The sequence below is a fragment of the Phoxinus phoxinus genome, assembly GCF_949152265.1.
Source record: "Phoxinus phoxinus genome assembly, chromosome: 15".
Classification (NCBI taxonomy): domain Eukaryota; kingdom Metazoa; phylum Chordata; class Actinopteri; order Cypriniformes; family Leuciscidae; genus Phoxinus; species Phoxinus phoxinus.
In genome coordinates this window covers 20,507,488-20,527,396 of record NC_136890.1, presented here as the reverse complement: position 1 = coordinate 20,527,396, position 19,909 = coordinate 20,507,488, and the positions used below count along the sequence as shown (strand labels likewise).

Here is a 19,909-nt window from a genome sequence, read left to right as displayed (position 1 = left end):
ACTTTGCTGATTTGATCCTCAAGACTCATTTCTTATTATTATAAATGTCGAAAACAGTTGTCCTGTTCGAATTTTTTTATGGAAACCCTAAATATTTTTTCTTAAAAAGAACAGCATTTATTTGAAATAGAAATCGTTTGTGATGTTATAAATGTATTCACTGTTCCTTTACATTTATTTCATGCATCCTTGCAAAAACACTTTTGAATGGTAGTGTCTATAAAATATACATAAAGGAACATAATTGGCCATACCTGTGCGTTGAGCTGCAGGTGTGTCATGAGTGTCATGGCTCTCTGAAGTGCTTCTCTTTTGATAAGCAGTGACACTTGCTCTTCACCTTCCGGATTCTTCCTCCACCCATGCAAAGGAACATTCTCTTTCAAACTGCACCAAGACTGACCCTCTGCAGAAGAACAACCATACATGTACATTCATACACAATTCAAGCACTAGCATATAGCTGATAAAAAGAAGCCTTGCCAAGTCCCCTGTGGTGATAATAAAGCTTTTAATGTTGTTTATGTGTCTATTTGGAGTTTTTAATATGCTTTAGACAAACCCTGTGCAAATGTATAGTCTGCACCATTGCAGAGTATTTTCTCCTTAAACCTGTAGTGAACCAAAAAATCGGTTTGAAATCGCTGGTGTTTCTGACGTCACAAACTTCCTTGTAACACCCTTCAACGTGTGATCGCCAACGAGTGGATCTGAGCTGGTTTGAGTGAGTGGGGGCGGGGCTAATTTGCATATTAGTCGAACAGCTTATGCTAAATGAGGCAAGGGTGTAGAGTTCACTCTAAAAAATGCTGGGTTGTTTCAACCCAATTTTGGGTCAAATATGGACAAACCCAAACGTTGGGTTAAACATGTAATTAAAAAAAATTAACCCAATGGCTGGGTTTGTCCATATTTGACCCAAAATTGGGTTGAAACAACCCAGCATTTTTTAGAGTGTTACATTTAAGTTATTTTATGGCATGAATAATTTCTTTTTTTTCAAGGTAAAAACGGTTAAATAGCCTATGTCATTTTGGTGATCAAAGATGAGTTTTAAGGGATAAAATTATTGATAACAGGGGGACTTTAACACAATGAATGGCAGTATTAATGCTGACAGTCCCTGAGTGATCCCTGTTTTCCATTTGGACTAAGTTGAAGTTAATTAGCATTTAATTTCTGTTTAATTTAATGAGTTTTAAATTAAGTTAAGCTTTATTGAGCAGCACATCTAGGCCGGTAGCAGAATCTCCTTGTCACAAAGAGATTGTGTGTCTTAAAGGGAGCCGTACACCCCACAAAAATGATGTGATTATTTACTCACCCTCATTTTGTGCCAAATGCAAACTTTCATATTTTTCACGTTATTAAACTATTCATACTATGGAAGTCAATGCTATGCATCAACTTTGGTTGCACATATTCTTCAAAATATCTTCTTTTGTGTTCAGAAGAAGAAATAAAATCATACAGGTTTGGAACAACTTGAGGGTGAGTAAATTATGACAGAATATAAATTTTTGGGTGAACTAACCCTTTAATTTTATTCAATACATTATGGTTATTTTGAATTCACAATATGTAAATAATTTACAGATTTTTCAGTTAAGTTAGATAACACTGTTTAATTAATTTCAACTTATTTAAATATCCAACTAAATTAAACTGACTTAAAATGAGTTAAATCTTGTATAACATAAAAAAGTTGAAAATTGCTTAACATATTTTGATGAGTTAAAGCAATGTAAAAACATGTTGTCATAACTTATTGATCATAAATTTCAAGATCAAAACAGACAGTTTTTACTTTAGTGTACAATATTTTCTGTATCCGAAGGCATTAATAAATTAACCAAAATATTTAAAAAACATATATAATGGTCAAGAGACTCAAGAAGCAATATCCACAAAAAGGACAGGATATTTTCCCGGCCAGTGGAATTTTCTTGATCCTATATTTTTCCTATCATAATAAAAGGCAAAAACTCCCAAAAAAATATTATTTAAACTGATGCCAGTTAAGCTCCATCCACACACAAAATAGAATCAGCATTTTTAATCCACTATCAATACCTCTCATTATGGGAGTGGGGGAATGGATTCTGAAAGCTGGTTTGTTTGCCGTTGGATTCTCCGTAGGAACATTTTCTAGCATACTGTACAAATGAGTGAAAGTAAAATCAAAATTGTACTAAGAAAGGAGTAGCTCATGCGTCAGAATTTATCACACCATAAAACATCTTCTGAAACACTCACATATTACTTCATAAACATACAGACATACTTTATTGCCTTTAGAGTCATATTTTTCCTCTCATCTTTTATGCTCTTTACTATCAGGTGTAAACACAGAACCAAACCTGAACTATTGAAAAAGAAAAATGGGAGGAACTCTTTCAAAACCAATTTAAAGAAGTACCTTGTGTCTGTTGTTACAGACCACTACAGCTTTAGGCATTTCATTAGCTGATGACAGATGCTTGAGTGAAATTAGACCACTTCTCTTTTGGAGTGCTTTAATAGATGCATGTTAATGAATCTAAACAACGCTGCCAGGGAGAAGGAGGGACGACATAGGCTAAATGTCACTGAATGCTAGCATCAGCTCTGTCAAGGAGACTGTAGGCAAGAAGATTAGTTCAGAGCAAGGGTTCCTTGTATTTCTGATATCAGATGTGACTGATGAAACAGAATGTTTGACATGCAAAGATTGACTGTCAGTCATAATGTTGAAGCACATCCCTAATTTTCAACCGCAACAAAATGAATGAGTCCGTGCATCTTCACCGCCACAGCAAAACAGATAAAATTGCTATTGAGTCATGATACACCACTCTTTGTGTACTATGATCAACATACAATTACACTCACTGTGGAAACAGCTGACGAGGGAATGTCTGGGCTAATGCAAATGCTTTGTATTGATTGTAATTAAGAAACAAATCGTTTTTTGTGTGATTATAGGTTCTATAAATACTATGCATGAAAGTACCTGTGCGTTTTTGTAATTCTTTGCATTGTATGTGGAAAAATGTTTGCAATGTACTTCCGTGGTAATAGTCTATCTGGATATAGTTACACTGAGGATTTATGTCGCGCTCTAATGGTCATGTGTCACTAAACAAGAGCAAGACAAACTAATCGCAGGATTCCTCAATATACTGCCTATATCATTCCATTCCAATTAATCATCTAGTAATTGTTCAGGCAGTAAGGAAAAGTGAAATATAAGGCATTAATATACACAACATAGACCATTCTGCTGTACTTCAACACACAACATCTTCTATTCAATTTCGCCTGAAGAGACATCATCCTTTAATATTCTTTCTCACCTCAAAACAAGTGTGAAGAGAGGATTTTATACTGTGAGATCCAAACAGCGTTGAAAAAACATATGACACATTTTGTACAGAGCGAGAGAGTGATAGATGTCACACACAACACAGACTAGGTTACACCAACAGAAATCATTTTAAAGATCTACAGATCAAGTAAATAGCTCATTTATATATTTTTACAGCGTTCAATGCTGTTCAATCCCTGAGCTAAAGTGTGTGTGTGTGTGTGTGTGTGTGTGTGTGTGTGTGTGTGTGTGTGTGTGTGTGTAAGAGAGAGAGAGAGAGAGAGAGAGAGAGAGTAACAAGGTGTCAGACAGACTATATAAAGCTTCTGATATAATAAGAGCTGACACCAAAGGACAGAGAACTGAAGCATCTCCCCTGTCCCTCTGTTCTTTAGAGATACACAAATAATCTACTGCAGTGATGTCAAAACGTCCGGTTGCTTTGCGTTTAAATGATCTGAAATGAGGGTCCTTGCGATATGTAATGTTTAACTGCTGCCCTTTGGTCACTGTGCTGATGGCCACTCGAGTACATCTGGGCAGAAGGCCCTGCCATTGCAGGAAAACGTATCCAAGAGGCTTCTGCTGATGTGATCCTACAACACTCAGGGGGAAAAGCCCGCAGGGTAAAGGAGCGGAGCGGATGCAGCCAGGCGAATGAGTGTGCTGACATCCAGCATCTATAGAAAGTACAGAAACTATACAGTCTTTGGAAAGACAATGTGTGTGTGTAATAATCTGCCTCATCATTTGTAATCACAAAAGTCAAAGAAGTCCACAGCAAAGCTGAGAGTGGCGAAAAATTCACATTCTTGCACCGCAGTTTTTCTTTTGCCTCGGCCAGAGAAATCAGGTTGATGTAGTAGACCTTCCACACATGCAAGCAATCAAGTGAAACAACAGCCCTAGCTCTCTCTCTCTCTCTCTCTCTCTCTCTCTCTCTCTGTTTCTATTTCTTTATTTTTCTCAGGCTAATTTGACAGTATCCTTGAAGGCTTGAGGTCACACTCTAAACTAACAATCTCTGTCCAATCAGCATCTCAGCCTGTGTCCAAATTTACAAACTTACATTAATCACTTTAAATTTAATGATATTGATTTACCGGGATGTAATCAGATGTAACAAAGACTAATAAGCTATTCATTATGTGTTCATGTCATCTCATTTTAATAAATAATGTAAAAAAACATGTATAAAAAGTGCATTAACTAATGCAAAGTATACAACCTTATTGTAAAGTGTAAATAATAAATAAACAGAAGGAAATTAAATGTTTAGAATTAAAGTAGCATTAGATTAAACAAATATACTGAGTGTATTAACAGTATTAGAGTAGAACCAAAAACAGTTTAAATTGACTGCATTTGATTACACTTATTGAAAGATTACCATAGTGTTTTATTACTGATTTATTTTTATAAACCTCTCAGATAACACAAGAAGTGCACTGCAACACATTATGGCATGAGATGAATTTGCGTTTGAAAACAGATAGGCAGGCTACTCACTGGCTTCTGTCCGCTGTCTTTGAGGACCCGTCACCTGACAGAGGCTCGGCGGAACATCTGCCATCCTGCGTGTGCAAGTTTGTTGCTAAATATTGTTATATGTTATTGATCAAACTGCATTCTGTTCTCTTATTCACCTCCGTACCCGTTCTTCTTTCTTGCTTTCTCTCCCTCCCTCTACTGCACGTGGAGGGGGCACAGGCAATAGCATAGATCACTCCCCCTGGGAATGTGTGAACATATTTTTGTGTACGTAAGAATATTTTCTTCAAGTGACCCTTCTGTCTCTCATTCTTGGCTAAACTAATTTACCTTTCCTCTGACACCTCCTCTTGTTGTCACAATACCAAATTTATGACTTCGATATGTTATTACAGTAACAACCGCTGAAAATTATTAGTTCTATTATGCCCCTTTTCACAAAATGTAAAATGCGTCTCTGATGTCCCCTGAGTGTGAATGTGAAGTTTTAGCTCAAAATAAGCAATAGATAATTTTTTACAGCATGTTTAAATTGTCACTTTTTGGGGCTCAGAAAAAACGAGCCGTTGTGTAGGCCTATCCCTTTAAATGCAAACGAGCTGTTGCTGCCCGGCACGAGCGCTCAGAGCCAGGACAATCTCTCATCTCACGGAATGATAATATCAAAACAGAAACTCTCAGTAGCGGTGTTCATTTCGACCCGGAGTCGGACAATAATGACCACAGAGCCAGAGAATATAGCCTATGCTATATGAAGATATAACAGGTATAGTTTAGCTTAACTGTTGTCACTCATTTGTCAGGCTTTTATCCATTATTAATACAAGCCTGCTGTATAGCGGACCCCGTCGGATCACACAAAAGATGAAGCGTTAGTTTTATATAACAGGGACAATGTTCAAGTTTTTTTTTCTTCTTCTTTTTTCAAAAAAAAGAAAAGAAAATAAAACACTCCCTCCCCCTGAATGCATACAAAAGCAAATTGACTTCAAATGTGATTTCAATTTAGTTCCCAATGGTAAGCCTAAAGCTTATTTGCTCCAGATATATACGGCCATCTAGTGGCAATACTCATAAAATGCATGGCCTATTCGTTTTTTCCACAAGAGGTCAGCAGAGACACCCAGTGCTGTGCTTGTTTAACTGGTCTTTGCATGCACTGCAGTTATTTTATTTGAGTATTTATGTGAAAGAATGTGAAGAATGTGCTAATTTATGTTAAAATTATTGGTAAAAATCTAGCATTATTAATAATTATTAATAAAAAAAAAACTCCAATAAAATATAGCAATAAAACAAAAAGTAGGCTAGTTTAATATTTTTATTGTAATTTTATATCACAATATAGTTATTTAATTTAATTTTATCTTTGTTATTAAAAATAAGCAAAGATGCAAATTACAAAAATTATCAAAAATATAAGAAAAATACAAAAGAAATAAGCATTACTTAAAATTTTTCAGATTAGGTAAATTAAAGGGTTAGTCCTCCCAAAAAAAATCTGTCATCATTTACTCACCCTCATGTTGTTCCAAACGGTGAGACTTTCATTCATCTTCATAACACAAACAAAGATATTTTTAATGAAATCTGAAAGATTTCTGTTTCTCCATGACAGCCATGCAACTACCACTTTGATGCTTCAAAAAGTATATAGAGATCGTAAAACTAATCCATATGAATTGAATGGTTTAGTCCAAATTTTCTGAAGAGACACGATCACTTTATATGATGAACAGATTGAATTTAGACATTTATTCACGTAAACATTGATCAATGATGAACATGAACATGAACAGAAGCTCAACTTGCTTGACACGCGAGAACAAACCTCATTGGTTCTTGTGAAGCTCAAACATGCCGCGTAACACGCGAGAATTAACCTCATTGGTTCTTGTGAAGCTCAAACATGCTGCGTAACACACGAGAATGAACCTCATTGGTTCTTGTGAAGCTCAAACATGCTGTGTAACACACGAGAATGAACCTCATTGGTTCTTGTGAAGCTCAAACATGCTGCATAACACACGAGAATGAACCTCATTGGTTCTTGTGAAGCTCAAACATGCTGCGTAACACACGAGAATGAACCTCATTGGTTCTTGTGAAGCTCAAACATGCTGCGTAACACACGAGAATGAACCTCATTGGTTCTTGTGAAGCTCAAACATGCTGTGTAACACACGAGAATGAACCTCATTGGTTCTTGTGAAGCTCAAACATGCTGCATAACAAACGAGAATGAACCTCATTGGTTCTTGTGAAGCTCAAACATGCTGTGTAACACACGAGAATGAACCTCATTGGTTCTTGTGAAGCTCAAACATGCTGCATAACAAACGAGAATGAACCTCATTGGTTCTTGTGAAGCTCAAACATGCTGTGTAACACACGAGAATGAACCTCATTGGTTCTTGTGAAGCTCAAACATGCTGCATAACACACGAGAATGAACCTCATTGGTTCTTGTGAAGCTCAAACATGCCGCGTAACACACGAGAATGAACCTCATTGGTTCTTGTGAAGCTCAAACATGCTGTGTAACACACGAGAATGAACCTCATTGGTTCTTGTGAAGCTCAAACATGCTGCATAACACACGAGAATGAACCTCATTGGTTCTTGTGAAGCTCAAACATGCTGTGTAACACACGAGAATGAACCTCATTGGTTCTCGCACATCAAACGAAACATGCTTGAGCTTCCGTTTACCACAGCTGATGTGTGTGTTGATGAATGTTTATGTGAATAAAAGCAAATCACATCCTGACTCCTGCTGTCACACATCGATGCAAATTAAGAAACACGGCTGTTATTAGAATGCTGTCATTCCAAGTACTCGTAGGCTACTAATAAAATGTGGTATTGTACTGTTTTTAATAGCAGGGTATCGCAATATCATTCTAGTACTGGAGCGCTGTCGTTATAAGGTGTGTTCAACTTCCTGTAGTTCACATTTTGATAAACATGACACAATATAACATTATGTTTACAAGGAAAGAGCTTTTACTGTTATAAAAACATGGATTTGTGAGCATTAGCGAAACTGAAGGTGTCAGAATAAACAGAAAACACACATCATCATTGTGGGTGAATCCGGCCAATCGTGGAACAGCTGTGTTGTTATTAGAGCTAGTGCAGCCTCTCTGGAGCCAGTCGTCTGCTCTCGAATCGTTCTCGCGGTACTTTGATGCCATACATCACAGTGTCTCAAGTCGGAAAAAGAGCTGCATGAAGTCGAAAAACCTATTTTTAAAGTAACGGTTCCAACAAAATATGTAGGGCTACCGTTTTTAATAGCAGGGTAATACCTATCTCGTACCTGTGGTCTTATGTGTCATAACTCTAGCCTATTTTCTCTCTTCTTTATTCTTTTGTTAAACTATAGCCATTTGAATGTCTTCAAACAATGTCTTTCAAATGCTCAATCCTGTTTGCAGCACATTTTTTGAACTTTATAAGACAGATTAACAGTTAGGCTACATGAGTCCAAACGTTGATGTTACCATACCAGTTTCTGTATTTTATGTAACACAATGGAATGTTTCAGAGAGAAAAACACTGACACAGAATACATTTTCCCACCAAAATTATCTCACTTCATTTCATTAAGGAAGATGCTTTTGTTAGTTAAATGGAAATGACAAAAGATAGGATGGAATGTCATATTGAGGCTAGGAACAATTTTTTTTTTTTTGTGACACATTTTGACAAAAAAAAAAAAACTATTTGAAATTCATCCCATGTTCACTTTATTTTGATATTGTGGTAAAGGAAACTCATCTATTATTTCCATTTTTAGTTACATTTGTATCCAAAATGTTAGGCTCCGGCTGTAGACATGAAAATGTAACATAACACGAATGACTCACCACAAATTTTCTGTGCCGTTAATAAAATGCATAACTGCCCTCAGTCTTTAAGAAATGTGCATTTTCTGTGTGGTCGTGTTGATATGTGAGAGATGATTTGGCTGCTGTTATAGACAGAAGGGACATTGTGCTCGTGTAATTACACTAACTAGCCACTAGATGTCAGCATAAAATGGGCGCATTCACACCACCAAACAAACAGTAGGCTACCTCACAGGACATTTCAAACTTTTAACGGTTGAAAATAATTTTGTGCCAATTCGGAATCATAAGCTGACGTACTGGAGGATTTTGCTTAGACCTCGTGGCAGTAGGCTAGTCAGCCCTCATTTTCAGGCGTAAAATAGTAAGCCATCAGTCCATAATGACATCCTAAATTCACCAAATTCCCACAATTTGATAGTCAAGATAGACGCCATATTTAATTTTACGCAATTACTTGACACAGCGTGGTCATGAGGGACAGTCTGGACAGACATGGCCTACACACAATAGGGTTTACTGTAGGCTATTAAGTCACATAGGCCTATAATTTTCTATGTTTTTTGTCCATTGGATTTATTTTATTATAATTATTTTTTTAGAAAAGCCATATTTGCAATGTTGTGTGCTATATACACCTTTTTTAATGTAAGAACGGGTCACTGGTTTGTAATGCAAAAAGTTTTACCGTTTACTGCACTTTGTTATTCTTCTAGTTATTTACATAGCAGCGAATGAATTGGAAGTAGCCTATTGCATATTCACAGAACAGCTTTCTTCTGTTTTGCAAAATAAGATACAACATTAACGGATGCTAAGACCTCTCACAGACCCATTTTCATTCTCATGGCATCCACCCTGTTAAAAGCAATGGTAAAAGTAATATAAAAAAGAAAAGAAAAGAAAAGGGATTATACATTTTTTATTTATTTTGTTAATTTTCTTTTCAGGTTTATAATGAAAATTTGTAAAAGTCTATTTTGAGAAAGTGATAGTCAAGTAGAGAGAGAGAGAGAGAGAGAGAGAGAGAGAGAGAGAGAGAGAGAGAGAGAGAGAGAGAGAGAGAGAGAGAGAGAGAGAGAGAGAGGAAAGACTGACAGACAGAGACTTACTTGAAGGCATGAGGGGCAGGACCACCTAACGCCAATGCCCAACCCCCTCACCCTCTGAAGACACACTAAAGCACATTTACTCTCTCACTCTGGCTCTCAGTGCCTCTGTCCAGACTGCTACTCCAGACCTCGCCGCCCCTTTCCATTCAAACCAACTTTAAGCCACACGTCTGTGCGTGTGAGCCAGCGTTTCGTCCAGAGCCTGCCGTGTGCCTTCAGGAGCCTCTTAGTTTGTTAAAGTTTCAGTTGGAGGATAGTGACCAACAGTGACCAAGATGAGGATCGTACTGCTGCTGCTGGTCGCCCTGGCAGGGCCTTTCTGTACCTTTATCCAAGCAAGTAAGTCAACACACACACTCACACATAGTGCTATTCTTTCTTTCACACACTCTGTCCATTCTCCTCGTCTGTTTCTAGTGACCATAACTTTCATTAATTCAATTCAGTTTTGTTTGATTACACACAATATCTCCACTGAATTGTGAGTGTGTGTGTGTGTGTGTGTGTGTGTGTGTGTGTGTGTGTGTGTGTGTGTGTGTCAGTGCCTTCTGTTCATGATAAACATTATCCAGACATATAAGCATGTGTTGATACAGTGTTCCTCTCATTTGGACCTTGTGATGGGAAAATTATGTAATGCTGCAATGATTGTTACACCATTATATACCAGTTTTGAGTTAGTCAGCACTGATTTATTGCTTCGTTTCTCCCTGTTTCTTTCAATCTGGACAGGGTTACACATGTGTATTAATAGAGCCGACTCTATATTTAAGGGAAGCATTTGAGCATTTCGTACACAGGCTGGTTACATCTAAGAGCAGTGCAGGCCTGAGAGAAAGAGAGAGAGACGCCCCATATGTGCTTATTTTGTACGTCTTTCTCTCCCTCTCCTCACCCCCCTTCGCTTGTAACCATCTTTGGCGGGGTATCAAGCTTTCACCCCTCTCAGAGGTGGGTTGGAGGGGCATGTGTGTTATTTTTAAACTGCAGCGCCTCTGACTCACTGCTCAGGGTCGGTTACAGCCCTCTAAACATCACATTAAAATACTCAGCAAGTTTCAAACTTGGGAAAACTTGACTCCCTGCAATCAGAGGAGCGTCACCAGTGCACAGTCTTCCTCTCCAGACTTCCTTCTGTCTCTCTCATTCTTTTTTCCTGCTGCCATTAGTCTCCCATTTTTTCCCATTCTCCCAGTCTGGCGGTGCCACTCCCTGTTCTAAAAGCGGGGCGTCATCAGACAGCTAAAAGTTTTTTACTCTATAGGCTACACTGTTTAATATACAGCATTATATACAGTTCTTTTGGAAGAATATAAAATTTGTGTTGTTCTATGAACTTTCTAACTTTTCAGATGGCACACTCTGTCTGTTATGTGTTGTGTGTGTGTGTTATGAATAGAGTAATGGTAAACTGACACGTGAGAGAGCACATCGAGGTATTGGGTGTACTGGGTGTTAATTTAGCTACATGAACCCTGAAACTCTCTCAGGGTCTCTGAATGCAACCACAAACTCAGCCCTATATTCACAGAGCTCAATCAAACTCATATTAAACTTCAGAGTGCAGTCAGATTTTCAATTCATTGGTTTTGAATTCATCTTTAGCTCCATACGACTCAAAATACATTAAAGTCACTGTCATACAACTTCATAATATGAATACACTTCTCAAAAGTGGTGCATTTATTAAGAAAAAAAATAGATTATAGCTGTATAGAAATATAAATGAACTATCAAAAATTACTAAAGCACATAACAAAACTGCTAAAACTTCAACTAAAGTGAAAAGCAAAAATATAAAAATAAAAGCTCATTTAAAATGTTTATAAGTACTCTACCAAAAATAATCATCTATATCAACTCATCAGTGCTCTGTATGAGGGATCTGAATCTGAAATTCTGTTCATTCTTAATGTCCTCAAATTAACTCCAGAGAATGCAAATTAACTATAAAACTATTAACTGAATCTGAATGCCAATCAGAGTGAATGCCTCACTCCTGAATCTTAAATGAACTCGTCAAAACTCAAAATCAATATCGGTAAACTTCACAAATGTATTTGGATTAGAATTTAGATTTGTGGGTAATTCTGGAGCTCGAGTAGATATTGAGTTTTGTCTCCCTCAGGTCTGAACTTCTGTTGTATTTTAGATTAGGATGTGTGTGTGTGTGTGTGTGTGTGTGTGTGTGTGTGTGTGTGTGTGTGTGTGTGTTTGTGTTAGTCTGTGATATGTTGTTCCCTGGAGATTGTGAGTGTGAGAGCCTAAGCATGTGTGTGTACTGTTCTAGTGATAAGAGAGATTTTCCACTTGCTCTGTCCCCTGCTGCCCACTCATGACATGCGTGTGTATGTGTATCTGTGAGAGGGAGGAAATCTGCTTTCATGAGATGTTCTTCACTTGTTCTTCCTGTACAAAAAACATTCCAGCATCATACTCCCTCACAGCCTGAAAACACACACACACACACACACGCACACGCACACGCACGCACACACACACACTCGCTGAAGCAGTTGATGGATATTATTTTTTATATATTTTTAGAGTAATTCAATTAATTGTTCCACAGACACCCATACTGGCCTCTTGTGCTCTATTTCCCTTGTTCTCTGATTTTCTCCTCTATATTTGTCTCTCCTTTTCCTTGTCTTTCCCTTTTATGGTATGTTTTTTGTCAGGGAAATGTTTCAGGCTTGGTCATAGATTTGAATTTGATCATTTAATGGATAGTTTTTCACTGACACACACACATGCCTCCACTATTTTAGTGGGTTTTGACTCATTCCAGTTTGTAAAGCAGAAAGGCTGTTAGTCTTTGCTGTTTCTCACAGTCTCAAAACACCCTTTCTTTTATTACATGGTGCTCTGAAATTACCCGATTCTGATTGGTCAATTACGGCATTCAGCTATCTGATATTTCCTTATCACTGCCACCGTCCACAAAAAGGACATACGATTTGGAGAATGCTGATGGATCATGACCAATTTTGTATCCCCATTATTTTTCAATACAGAAGTGAGCTATTTCCTGCGAATGTATGACGAATTAGTAAAACATGCAGACGTAGTAGGGAATATATTGTGTGGTTGCTATCACGACGAAGGAGACAGCTCACATAACAATCTTTAATCACATATACTCTGAAGGAGAATTAACATCATAAATGACTCAAGCAAAGAATGAACACAGGATTTAAATACACAGAGGAATTAAATTAATTGGACGACAGGTGAACTGAATCATTAATCAATGGAACACACTGGCACACACTAGGCTACGTTTACACGTGGATGGCTATTTTCATAAACGGAAAACGGCTATTTTCACCCCTCTCCATTTTCAAAAATAACATCGTGCACACCTGTCAGTTTTCAGAAAAGTGTTCGTTACACGAATCCGTGTATATGCCGCCAAGAACATGCAAAACCTGTTGATGGCAGTGTAACTAGAAGCTCAAGCCCACATTAGCCAATCAGAATCCCGAAAATAGTCACATCCTGTGATGTCAGCTGCCTAAAACTCAGTTTTTCTCAGTTTACATGCAACGTGCAAACAAAGTTTTCCAAAATCTTCACTCTGGCCGGAGTTTTTAGAAAGAATCGTTTTCAGAGGCGAATTCTCCGTTGTCTACGTTTTTCAAAATAACCATGTACTTGTAAACAGGGCCTAGCAAACTAGGCCTAGTCCACATGTACATGGGTATTTTTACGAACTGAGTTTTTCCTCTGTTTAAAAAATATATCGTTCAGACGTTTTATGTTAAAAACAATCTCTGTCCACATGAAAATGCAAAAACACGCTATGAAGCGATATAACCCTAACCGTAATGCCACAGAAGGCTGAAAAAAGGTTATTAGTGACCTTGCATTCTGACGCCTCTGTTCCGCAATATAATGGGAGAACTGTGCATGTATCTGTATACATGTTATAAGCCCTGTTAGCACAGTTATTAGCAGCAATATTTTGTCTACGTCTGCCATTGCACAGACTCGCCTCATGTAAACAAAGGAGATAGCGGCGCACAATCTGACGTCAAGCAAAGCAGATTTACGGTTTCACCGCCTACACGTCATCACTGCAATCGGAGTTTCTGAAACTCTTCACCCTGGCAGGAGTTTTCAATAAGGTTCGGTTTCAGTGACCTGATACTGCGTTTGCGTGTGGACGAACGGCTAAACTGGTTTTAAAAATACCCGTGTTCGTGTGGACAGAGCCTAAGTCACACAGGCAAACAGGAACAGGGAAAACAGAACCAAAACACAATCAGAACAGATCATACATGTTACAAGCAGCATAACAAACTTATATATATCCAGGAAATTGAACCGGTGCAACTTTCAAGGCTCTCATATCACACAGCGGACTTGCTTTTTGATTGTTTAATACAAACGTGACTGCCACCATCTTGCGTCTCAGTTGTCAATTTTCGTAGAAATGCCCACAGACGACTTCAGTAATATTATCGCTGCAGTGTTTGTCATGCTGCTATGCCAATTGTTTGTATAGTGGACTATTTTTCTTAGCAGAAGCTTAAGATAAAATATAGAGGTAAGATTATAAAATTACGAGTGGCCATCATAAGTCCTGATCACCATGTCAGGGTTTATTTCTTGATAATGAGCAGTTGACTGTATAGCCTACATTATTTTTTACATAAATTACAGTTACGGTTTCTGCGCATGCTGCTGTGTACAACTGGCTCTTTATAATCTGCTCCTCCCATCACATCATGTGTATTTATGTGAGTGTGTGTGTGGTGGTTGGAGAGGAAGAGAGCCATACTTACAACTAATTGTTGGGGTCTCAAACATAATGAGCTGATTGTTAGCAGCAGTCAACAAGAACATTAATATAAACACACAAGCACAAATACACCCAGGACATTCTGATCTCTGACCCCATTATAAACTTTTGTTTGATTGTAGGACTATGAAAATCAACCCTCTCTTTGGAGCAGAATAGTTTTTTTTTTTTTACACCCACTTACAATTAAATAATGTTCTCCGCTCACGTAAGAGGTCTTAAATTGTAATGACGCTTTATTTTGGGAGTAGTTAATTAAGTTACATACATTTAAGTTTAAAATTACAAACTGAGTGGGAACATGTTATTAAAACAAGTTCACCCTAAAATGAAACATCTGTCATTGACAACCTCATGTTGGTATTTCTTTCTTTTGTGGAACATATAAGAGGATATTTTGTATGCTTCTCGTTCTTTCAATGCAGTTACGATGAATAAGGAAATTTCAAACTTTTAAAAGAACTCAAAAGTACCTTAAACATATCATAAATTGTCATTCATTTCGAACTGGATCAACACGGTTGGATTCGTTCACAAAATGAGCACTGCTACTTCTCTTATGAACTCTCATGAACGTGCAGGGAGAGCAACAGACAGATTTTTACTGTACCATAACCTTTGGTTTATAACTCAAACAAAATTATTATATGGACTCAAAATTAAATTCCTCTTATATAATTTTAGCATTTGAAAAATAATGGCCAGGATATTTTTCTGAATTTACCCTTCAGGGTTTTACAGAAGAAAGACTAAATAAGTAAATGATGACACGTTTTCATTTGGGTGAACAAACCCTTTAAATTCCACACTGCTGAAAGTGTCTGAGTCACATAATAGTCAGTAAAAGATAAATCTGCTTCATGAAACTCATGAAAATGTTCTGTTACAAAAAGAACCCTAACATTAATTTGCCATTAACCCAGAGTTGATAATGTGTGCTGAGTTTCTTAACCCATGCTGAGTTTGATATTTTAAACTGTGTATTTCAGCAGCTGAGGTGGTGTTATTATAAAGGGAGGTTCCCTAAAGATCAGCGAGAGAAATTCTCTCATATGCAGTCCATCTGGCTTCGACACCAGCACAGATCTGAAATCAGTTTTTGCTGTTTGTCTTTAATGCTTGCTGAAGTCATTGTGCGTGGTGCAGAAAGATCTAAGATCAACCACTGAGGAAACTTTCTCGTAGGAAAATTTGGGCCATGTTTTTTTCGCCAGTGCTTCATTTCCTTGTGTGCAATTATTGCCGGCTTAACCCAGGAAGTGAGACAATTAGTCTGGTTGAAGGTATGACGTATAAAGGAAGTGATCTCATTAGTGTGGGCCCTAAATAGTTAAGGCGTGACTTTCTGTATGGTGGAAAGGCAGAACGTTTTTGTACGTAACGTCTAAGTGAACGTGTAAGTCTGTGTTTATTGGGCTGATGGAGAGGCCGGAATGTTCTCACTATTAACAGCAGGCCATGAGAACATTCTGGCTCACCAATGATACAAGCACTAGAACCAAAAAACGCAGCAAACAGTGTCAGTGTCTCTGGAATTTCTCCATTTTCATCCAACTCTCTAATGCAGAGCTCTCCCCTTATGTTGAAATGTAAAGGTGGGTTTCTAGTATAACATTTTTATAAAACCTTTTTGTTGTTTATGTACCAGGTACTCTGGTGGTGCCAACAGCGACTGAGGTGACTCCAGGGCCAGTCATTTTATCAGAAACAACTGCTGCCATTGCCAAAACAGAAGAATCAGCTCCTCAAGAGGCCGCTTCAACACCAGTGCCTGTTACTGAGGCTACAGAAGCAGCTGCCTCAACAGAAAAAGCGCCATCAGTTTCCACAGAAGCACAAGTTATACCATCAGAAATCCCAATACAAACCGCAACCCCAACAGACACAGCAAAATCAACAGCTCTACCAGCAGAGGTGGCCACCACTAATGCCCCTACTGAGTCGATAGCTGAACCAGGAGCAACTGAAAAAACAGAGTCTCCTAATGTAGAGATAGATGGGGAAGAAGGTGAGATATACTACAGACATACAGTGTAAATATTGTTACAGTTGAGATTGAATTGAGAATCTGTGTGAGTGAGGATGAGCAGTCATTGACATTATATCTGGTGTTCTTCCTTATTCCAGGTATGGGCACGGGACAGTTGGTGGGGATCGTAATCGGCGCATTGGTCGGAGTGATTGTTGTCATTGCTGTTATCATCTTGGTGGTCAGAAGAATGGGCCAGTACTCGTAAGTACTTTTATTATTATTATTATTATATGATTTAATATGATTTTATTATTATTATATACATATAACTATCATTAAAGGGATGAAATGTTTATCTACAAGATTTATTTACAAGACCTTTTTGCTTTTTGCTTATACAAAGACAATGAGGTCCAATATTGTACTGATAATACTGTGTGACGGATGCGTTGCTTCTTTATGAACATGTTCTCTTTATGAATGACTGAGGTGAAATATTGCATGCTGACAGTAAATGATTTCTATGTTGTAGGACTGCAAAGAAACGAAAGCCTCAAAAACAAGACAGCATCTTGATCTCTGTAACTGTTTTACTGTTTCATAGATAATCCTGATTAATCAGTGTAACACAGTTGCTCTTAAAATATAAATGTATAACAGCTTAACACAACTATGTTGCTACTCCAATAGTCTTCTTCCAATGTTCATCTAAATGGCAAATATTGGAGAAAAACACCACTGAACCGTATCAAGGCCAATGCCGAACAAGGAAATTATGTCATGATGGAATCTTATACCAGCCAAACAGAAGAACAGTGGTTACACTGTAAAAAACATTATTTTGTAAAAAAACAGTAAACTACTGGCAGCTGTGGTTGCCAGCATCATACCGTAAAAATACGGGGTGTCACTGTTTTTTAAATTAACAGCTAAATACCGTTTTGTCATCTACAGTATTAAACTTTAATTTAACAGCATATAGCTGTAGCTGACAAAACAGTATTTAGCTGTTAATTTCAAAAACAGTAACACACTATATTTTTACGGTATGATGCTGGAAACCAAGAGCTGCCAGTAGTTTACCATTTTTTTTACAGGATAATTTTTTACAGCGCTCTTCACCATCTTAGAAAATCACACTGCAAATGTGCTGAAATGGAGTGGCAATACAGTGCTGTTGATGCTATATTATTTGTGGTACTAACATGGTGTTGCCCAAAAAAAACGAAATAAGAGGGCCAAAAATAACCAATTGTATTCAAATGTCCTTAAAAACACGTTTTTTGTTTTTGTACAATTCCTGTCAAGTATGTCCGAATAATTTCTGAATCTCAGAATGAAACTGATAAATGCAATTGAAATTTTCAATAACCTATTAATGTAGCCTACTGTAATTTATTTGTTTGTTTATCTTTGTATGCTACATGTTAAAAAAGCTCTAATGAGTGTCTGTTGCTGCCATTTGTACTAAACTGCTTTGTCGTCTTTCTTTCCCAGCCCCTGAAAAGGAAGGCACGACAGGAAGAGAAGAAGAAGAAATTGCGGAAGTTCTGAACTATTGTTCTAATGTTTTAAACAATGCAAGCAGCACTCTCACCATCCACCCAGGACTATAAGGGGAGCAGGAGAGTGCCCCATCCCCTTTCCAATTGAACAACCCTCCGACAAAAACACCTCCCCAATGCCCACAGGGCCCTTATTTAGCCTGAGAAACCTCATTTACACCCTAACAGTGGGAGGCCACAGGAAGTTACAATATCTTTTTTAATGCATATTAATGCAACAGGATGTGAATGAATGTGGTCTCACTAACTGTGAGTTTGTGAAGGGCCTAATAAACAAAAATAAGCAAACAAATGCACATGCAAGCAAAATTTTGAGTGTAAATATCATACAAATATACTTAATGGCTTCATGTGTGACAAAAAGCCAATCCAAGATCATTATTTTTCTCAATTTCTCTCTTTTTCTTCTTTACAGATGTGTCCAATAGGTCTATGACGCATTATGTACAGTTTATGATACATATAGGCAGATGCTGTGGACACATTCTGTTCTCAGAATAGGCTCCAGATGTGTAATTTACCGGTCTATCGGCATTAACTAATATTTTTGAATTAATATTTAAGGGGAGCAGCACACAATAAGTGCTTGAGATTTACTCTTTTGAAGTGCATTAATACGGAGTGACTTGACTGTGTTGTTCTTAACTGTCACCCATTCCAAAAGTGACATCACTTCCTCTGGGACGCATCATTATTATGTGTTCCAATCAGCTTAGCTTCATGCGTGCAGCTGCTTTTGGCATGTGTAACTAAAATCCTGATGTTTCTCACCATGGATTACAACATTTTAAAAGCATACAGACATTTTGCATGGTTTAGTTGTTTGCATTTCTTTTTTGTCAATGTTGGGCTTGTGTTTCTTACTGACAATCTAGCAAGGCTATCCTGGCTTTGCTTCAAGAGATCAGTAATAGGTGCACTGAATGATGAAGAATAAATGTTCAATATTGAGAAAGGACTTTAGACACTGCAACTGTTTGCAACGATATATATATTTTTGTTTAGCCGGATTCCTCTTTATATCCCGTCACTATGATCTCATTTTACCATTTGATCTCAGAATCCACTTATAACCAAGTGATTGTCTTTGTATTTTGGGGGTGGTGTTTTTTTGTTTTTATTGTTCAGTTTCAATAAAAAAGTTCCAAAGTATGTTGTGTTTCAGTATTGTGTTGTTGTGTTAGTGGATTCCAGATAACATTGTCAGTTTGTCTGTGTTTACTTTCAGCCCCTTTTACTCAACATTCCAGTCTCTCTCTCTCTCTCACTCTCTCTCTCACACACACACACACACACACACACACACACACACACACACACACACACACACACACACACACACACACACACACACACACACACACACACAAACACACACACACAAACACACACACACAAACACACACACACACACACACACATTTTTCTTAGGTTACAAACACCTTTGCCATTATATTTTTTATATATCATATACACTGTTATTCAAAACCTAAAACTCTTCTTTGAGCTTCTATTTACATTTCTGTACAAGATTGAAAGTAATTGGCAGAGAGATGTTGAAACATTCACAGTAAACACGAAAGCATGATTGAAACCAAACTATTTATCTTTTTACTGTAAGCGTTTGTGGCTGTCAATACAGTATTACACAGTCCAAAAAAAACTATAACTTGACCTTTGGCCTATTTTAAAGCCATGATTGGTTGGTGTAAAGCAATGAGTTTTTGCACATGTGAGGAGTTAGTGTGAAGTGGTATAGGTT

General features: G+C 37.5%; 1 protein-coding gene across 1 annotated transcript; it reads left to right on the top strand.

Annotated features, from left to right (window-relative positions):
• Positions 1 to 9,852: 9,852 nt before the first annotated feature.
• pdpn (podoplanin) lies at positions 9,853 to 19,299 on the top strand. The gene is made up of 4 exons (XM_079637869.1): positions 9,853 to 10,142; positions 16,259 to 16,618; positions 16,738 to 16,843; positions 18,080 to 19,299. Exons 1-4 carry the CDS (start codon positions 10,079 to 10,081, stop codon positions 18,084 to 18,086), a joined length of 537 nt encoding a protein of 178 aa, XP_079493995.1. The 5' UTR covers positions 9,853 to 10,078; the 3' UTR covers positions 18,087 to 19,299.
• The last annotated feature ends 610 nt before the right edge of the window (positions 19,300 to 19,909 follow it).

Bases quoted from the DNA above. Each gene is read 5' to 3' on its own strand.
- pdpn (XM_079637869.1), top strand. From the start codon at position 10,079: ATGAGGATCGTACTGCTGCTGCTGGTCGCCCTGGCAGGGCCTTTCTGT. The intron at 10,143-16,258 runs GTAAGTCAACAC...TTTATGTACCAG, and splicing joins CTGTACCTTTATCCAAGCAA to GTACTCTGGTGGTGCCAACA. The intron at 16,619-16,737 runs GTGAGATATACT...TCCTTATTCCAG, and splicing joins AGAGATAGATGGGGAAGAAG to GTATGGGCACGGGACAGTTG.